Source organism: Lathyrus oleraceus, chromosome 1, assembly GCF_024323335.1.
Source record: "Lathyrus oleraceus cultivar Zhongwan6 chromosome 1, CAAS_Psat_ZW6_1.0, whole genome shotgun sequence".
Taxonomy (NCBI): Eukaryota; Viridiplantae; Streptophyta; class Magnoliopsida; order Fabales; family Fabaceae; genus Lathyrus; species Lathyrus oleraceus.
In genome coordinates, this window is record NC_066579.1 from 400380285 (window position 1) to 400386954 (window position 6670).

Below are 6670 nucleotides of genomic sequence, written 5' to 3' on the forward strand. Positions count from 1 at the left end.
GGGTTTTGGGGACGAAGAGCGTGGCCGTACCTGCCACGTCTCCCCGTGGCGTACTTAGCTGTAATACTGTCTAAGTTTTTCTGCGTTCCATGGTCGAGCGAGTTGTTCTCCTTGTAGGTTTTCTAGGTAATAGGCCCCGTTGCTCGTTTTGTCGCGGACGCGGTAAGGGCCTTCCCAGTTGGCCGCCAGTTTGCCCTCTCTCGGGTTTTTCTGGTTTCTTCTGAGGACCAGGGTGCCGACCTGGAACTCTCTTTTTATGACTTTCGCGTCATGGCGTAGTGCTATTTTTTGTTTGAGGGTCGTTTCCCTGAGAGCTGCTTCGGAGCGTATTTCCTCGACTAGGTCGAGCTCGGCTCTAAGGGTTTCATCGTTCATTTCCTCGTCTAGGGGCTCCTCCGTCCTCCTCGTTGGCGCCCGTATCTCCACCGGGATGACTGCTTCGGTGCCGTAAGTTAGTCGGAACGGGGTTTCCCGGTGGTAGAATGTGGTGTCGTGCGGTAGGCCCATAGCACGCTATGTAGCTCCTCGACCCATGCCCTCTTTGCCTCACCGAGTCTGCGTTTTAGGCCACGTAAGATCACCCTGTTGGCCGCCTCTGCTTGCCCGTTCGTCTGCGGATGCTCGACAGACGTGAAATGCTGTGTGGTGCCCAGGCTGGCGACGAAGTCCTGGAATCCTCCGTCCGTGAATTGTGTCCCGTTGTCTGTGACAAGTGCCAGGGGTATACCGAACCGAGCGAGGATGTTGCGTTTGAAGAACCGGAGAATGTTCTGCGCGGTTATTTTAGCCAGTGCCTCCGCCTCGATCCATTTGGTGAAGTAATCCACCCCGACGATGAGGTATTTATTCTGATATGATCCGGTGACGAAGGGACCGAGGATGTCCATGCCCCACCACGCGAAGGGCCATGGGGAGGACAACGATTTGAGGTCGTTCGGGGGCGCGAGATGCATGTCGGCATGTCGTTGGCATTTGTCACATCTTTTGACGTGCTCTTTCGAATCGTTTTGCATGGTCGGCCAGTAGTAGCCAGCTCGAAGGGCTTTTCGTGCGAGCGATCGCCCGCCGAGGTGTTGAGCGTTAATTCCCCGGTGTATTTCTCCAAGTATGTCGGGGACTTTCTCTTCCTCGACGCATTTGAGTAGTGGGATGGAGAATCCTCTCCGGTAGAGTTTGCCTTCGAGGAGTACGTACGAGCATGCGCGTCGTTTGACAGTGGTCGCCTCTTTCGGGTCAGCCGGGAGTTCGTCTCGTGTGAGGTAATTGTAGATGGGTGTCATCCAACAGTGGGCATCTCCAATAGCGTTGACCTCGAGTGGAGGCGGTAGTTTGTCGATGCTGGGCCGCGGGAGAATTTCTTGGATTACTGATTTATTCCCACCCTTTTTCCTCGTGCTGGCTAGTTTCGAGAGAACGTCTGCCCGTGTGTTGTGTTCGCGGGGTATGTGTTGAACTTCCCATTTTTCAAATCTATCAAGTTTTTCTTTGACGAGGGACAAGTACCCGAGGAGGTTGTCGTTCTTGGTTTGGTATTCTCCTCGCACTTGTGAGGCCACGAGCTGGGAGTCGGTGGATATTTTTACCTCTTTTGCTCCCAGGTCCTCGGCTAACCTCAGGCCTGCGAGGAAGGCTTCGTATTCGGCTTGGTTGTTTGATGTTGGGAACGCTAGCGCTAACGATACCTCTATCAGGATCCCTTCTTCATTTTCGAGGATGATCCCGGCCCCGCTGCCCGATGTGCTAGAGGCGCCATCGACGAAGATCGTCCATTTGTGGGCGCTTTCTGCTGGAGTCGGGCAGTGGGTCATCTCCGCGACGAAGTCGGCCAGCGCCTGAGCTTTCAAGGCTTTCCTACTTTCGTATTGTATGTCGAATTCGGAGAGTTCTAGTGACCACTTGAGCATCCTCCCGGCCATATCCGGGCGCCCGAGCAGCTGTTTGATTGGCTGGTCGGTCCTCACCTTTATCGTGTGTGCGAGGAAATAATATCGTAGTCTCCTCGCTGTGTTGATGAGGGCCAGGGCGACCTTTTCGATTTGCTGATATCGGAGCTCGGGACCTTGGAGTGCTTTACTCGCAAAATAGATGGGCTTTTGTCCTTCGTCGGTTTCTCTTATTAGAACGGCGCTGACGGCCTCGGTCGCCACGGATAGGTATAAGTATAGGGTTTCCTTTTCTGATGGCCGTGATAAGACCGGGGGTTGGGACAGAACTTTCTTTAGATGGAGTAGCGCTTGCTCGCATTCATCGGTCCAGTCGAAGGTAGCCTCTTTGCGAAGGAGTCTGAAGAATGGCAATGCGTGCTGGGCGGACTTGGCGATGAAACGGGAGAGTGAGGCTAGCACTCCATTGAGCGACTGGATCGATTTTTTGGTTTTCGGGGTCGGAAACTCCGAGAATGCCCGGCATTTGTCGGGGTTGGCCTCGATCCCTCTTTCGGTGAGATAGAAACCGAGGAACTTGCCTGCCCGGACTCCGAACGTGCATTTCTCGGGGTTGAACCTCATTTTACACTGTCTCGCCTGCTCGAATACCTTCGTAAGGTGTCGAGCATGGGTTATCTCTTCGTGTGATTTGACGATCATGTCGTCCATGTATACTTCGAGCATGTCCCCTATTTCGTCCTTGAAGACTTTGTTCATCATGCGTTGGTATGTAGCGCCAGCGTTCTTGAGCCCGAACGGCATCACGTTGTAATAGTAATTGCCCGTTGGGGTCATGAACGCTGTGTGTTTCTTGTCTGCGGGCGACATAGGGATCTGGTTGTATCCACTATATGCGTCCATGAAGGACAAGAGTTTAAAACCTGCAGAGTTGTCAACGAGCGAGTCTATATTAGGGAGGGGGAAAGCATCTTTCGGGCAAGCCCTATTAAGATCAGTATAATCAACACACATACGCCATTTTCCATTATTTTTCTTAACGAGGACTACATTAGAGAGCCAGGTTGTGTACTGGGCTTCAGAAATAAAATTTGCCTCTAAGAGGTCTTTTACAGCTCGCTCGGCAGCCTCTGCCTTTTCGGGCGATTGCTTGCGTCTACGCTGTGCTATGGGCTTGGCTGCCCGGTCTACAGCTAGCTTATGACACGCGATCTCGGGGTCCAGCCCGGGCATTTCTGCGGCATTCCACGCGAAGAGGTCGGAGTTCTCTTTGAGGCATGCTACTAGCTCTTCTCTTGTCTCCTCGGGTAGTCCCTTACCTATCTTCACCGTCCTTTCCGGATCGTCCCCAAGAGGAATGAGTTCGAACTCCCCGTCGGGGATTGGTCGGACCGGGTGTTCGAGAGAGCGTTCCTTGGGGAACCTCCCCTCTTCGGTCTCGTCCAGCCCGATGCGACAGTCGAGGTCGATGGCGTTGACTCCTCGGGCGGGATCCTCGGTCTTGAGTTTTTTGTTATTGCAGTTGCTCTTCGTGCTGACTACGGCCTGTCCTTTTACTGCGGCGTCGTAGCATCGCCGGGCTGCTTCGATGTCACCATGGATGGTGACCACACGTCCCAATTTGGTGTAGTATTTCATCTTCAGGTGGACGGTGGATGGGACCGCAGTGAGTTCGGCCAGTGTCGGGCGTCCAAAGATGCAATTGTAGAGAGACGGACAGTCTACGACCAGGAATTGGATTTTGACTTCTCTGGCCGTTTCTTGTTCGCCGAAGGTGACGAGGAGCTCAACATATCCCCACGGTCTGGTTGTTGCTCCGTTGAATCCTTGGAGATCTGATCCGACGTAGGGGGCTAAGTTGGTCCTGTCTAGCTTCAGAGTCTTGAAGAGGTGGACGTACATGATATCCACTGAGCTCCCTTCGTCGACCAGGATGCGTCGTACGTCGAATCGGGCCATCTTTGCTCTTATCAATAGTGGGATGGCCGAGTTCGGGGATCCGCCCGGGAGTTCCTCCAGGAAGAAGGATATTGGGTTGGATTTTCCCCGGTATTTTGTCAATGTCGCTTTCTGCTCGGGGGCAGTCAGTAGGAGTTCGTCGAACTTACGTTTGACGGAGAGGGCCGCGGATTCCCCGTTAGTTCCTCCTCCTGATATCACCAGTGTGGTAGGGAAGTCTTCCCAGGGGCTGAGTGCAGTGATCTTGCCCTCGGGCAATGGTTCGGGGAGGAAGAAATCTTCCGGTCGTGACACGCAGAGGGCCACTTGATAGGGAGAGTTGTCAGGGGGTGTGTTTTCCCGGGGTCTCTTCTTCTCTGGCTCGTCGTGTCTGGGAGCTTCGTTCTTCCTCGTGTACTGCTTCAGGTGCCCTTCTTGGATTAAAATTTCAATCGCATCTTTCAGGTGGACGCAGTCTTCGGTCACGTGCCCGTGACTTCTGTGGAACCGGCAGTACTTTGATTTGTCGGTGTGGGGCTTTGGTGCGGACGGTTTTGGGAACCTGACCCTGCCCTGCTTAAATTCAGAGTTGATACATTCTGCGAGGATACGCTCTCGAGGAGCTGTCAGTAAGGTGTACTCGCTATATCTGCCCGCGGGGCCTCTTCCTTCCCGGAGCTCGCGAGGTCTTTCTTCTCTTCGTTTGTCTCCGTTGCGACGGGAAATGCTCGTGTCCTCGCGTTTTGAGTGCTCGGTCTCCCCAGCGTTACGTCCGCTGCGGGCATTGTGTGCCACCTGCTTTTCCTCGTATCTGATGTAGGCCTGGGCTTTATGCAGGAGCTCGTTTAAGGTGCGGGGAGGCTCGATCCCTACGGCTCTGCTAAGTTCACTGCCGGGTAAGAGACCTCTCTCGAGGAGATACTTCTTCATGTGCTCGGTGGTATCTACCTCGACAGCTTCCTGGTTGAATCGCTCGATGTATGAGCGCAGTGTTTCATTCTTCTTCTGCACTATGGCTTCAAGGGTCGCCTCAGTCTTGGGGTGACGACGGGAAGCTGTAAAGTGCCGGGTGAACATGGACCTCATGACTCTCCATGACGTAATGGACTCAGGGGCCAAGCTTTTGAACCAGGCCATGGCCCCTTTCCTGAGGGTCGTTGAGAACAGTCGGCATTTGAGGTGCCCGGTTATATCATTGCGGTAGTCGAGCATCGCGTTGACGTTGTCGACGTGATCGTCGGGATCTGTAGTCCCGTCGTACACAGCTAGGTTTGGCGGTTTCTCCATGCCTTTGGGGAGCGGGGCCTCCATTATTGCCCGAGATAGGGGGCAATGCAAATCTTCCTCGTCGCTCCTTAAGGGAGACAGTTCGTTGTTGTCGGGGCTGTGCCCGCGCCTTGGTGATGTTCTCGCTCGACCACCGTCACGACGGGCGCGTGCCCTGCTGGCGTAGGGTTCGGGAGAGCGACGTCCTCGCTTCTTCGTTGGCTCCGAACGTTGTTGTATCCTATTCACCGGCTGGGGCCGGGCTTCTTGTCGTTCGGCTTCGAGGGCCATGATTCGTTCGTGCTGCTGGTGGAGCATAGAGCCGGCTTGATTGAGGGCATTCACCATGGCAATCATTACGGCGTCTCCTTCAACGGGAACGGGAATGGGATGAAATGTCTCTGCCCCTAAATTGTGGGCGTGAGAGGCATCTCCGTTGTTTTGGGGCTCTGGAGACGGGGTGGATGGATGACCGTCCCGAACGTCCGCTTCATGGGATGGCGGGCCGTCGTCCATATTGTAGTTGACGAGGGGACGGCTGTGATCGCTATGTTGTTCTCCGGCCATGTTGGAAGGACAGAAACAAATGAGCTTTTGATCCTCGTTTGATGAAGATGGGGATAGCTAGTTCCCACAGACGGCGCCACTGATCTCACCTGATCAGGAGGGCCTTCCAAGGTCTTGGTGAATGGGCCGGATAATGAAATGAGAAGGGGGGTGTACCTGTAAGGTGCTCCAATGCTTAAGTCAGAAAAGGTACAGAATGAGGTTATCAGAGTGTGAGTTAGAATACCTGCCCCTTTGCCATGAAAGGGGTATTTATAGTGAGCCCCCAGCGCTGGGCCAAGGCTCCTAATGGGCTGGATTAGCTAGGCCCAAGGAGGAGCTGCCAGGGGACGCGTAAGAAGCGTTAAGACCTAGACCAAAGTCTGCCCCCTGGTCCAACTGCCCCTATCCCTAAGGCGACAATATAGGGGAGTTGGGTGACGTGATAAGTGGGATGCCGTTAGGGCTCTGCCCGACACAACTGAGGTGCCCGCGACGTGGGTTGACGGTGAGCGGATGGAGATCGTATGGGGAGGACCCGCTCGCTGTCCGACACGTGTTTAAGGGGCCGGGGAGACGTTCGTCGGGCGGACTGTCGTCCACCTGACGTGTCCTCGCGGTCGTGTGGACATGGCCGTTTGGACGTGGGCTTGGCGAGCATTGGGCCGTGCCGTGCCTAGGGTCATGGCCCAGTCCGGAACAGTTGCCAATTTGTTTTTGATTCACAAATGTATTATGTTATTGTTTCTGATTCTAAAAGACGCAAGTTAAAAAAATGAGAATTTTGTAAAATAAAAATATAGATATTTTAAAAAAACAAAATATTTCACTATGGTTGGTTCTTGCAACTGTGGTGATATGTAGCGTACTATCCAGTTTACTAAATGTCAAAAATGGCGTTGAGCATCGAAACAATGCCCTTTCAACTTTTACTACGGTTGCTTATTTCAACTGTGGTGATATGTATCACTCTTTATAATTTATTGCGATGACCAATAGCCCATGGTGGTAAGTATCTCAATTACTACCACACCCTG

General features: G+C 53.5%; 1 protein-coding gene across 1 annotated transcript; it reads right to left on the minus strand.

Annotated features, from left to right (window-relative positions):
• Positions 1–546: 546 nt before the first annotated feature.
• Positions 547–5654, minus strand: LOC127110986 (uncharacterized). Its single transcript, XM_051046171.1, has 2 exons — positions 1195–5654; positions 547–703 (listed from the first exon to the last, which is right to left on the minus strand). Exons 1-2 carry the CDS (start codon positions 5652–5654, stop codon positions 547–549), a joined length of 4617 nt encoding a protein of 1538 aa, XP_050902128.1.
• Positions 5655–6670: the final 1016 nt, after the last annotated feature.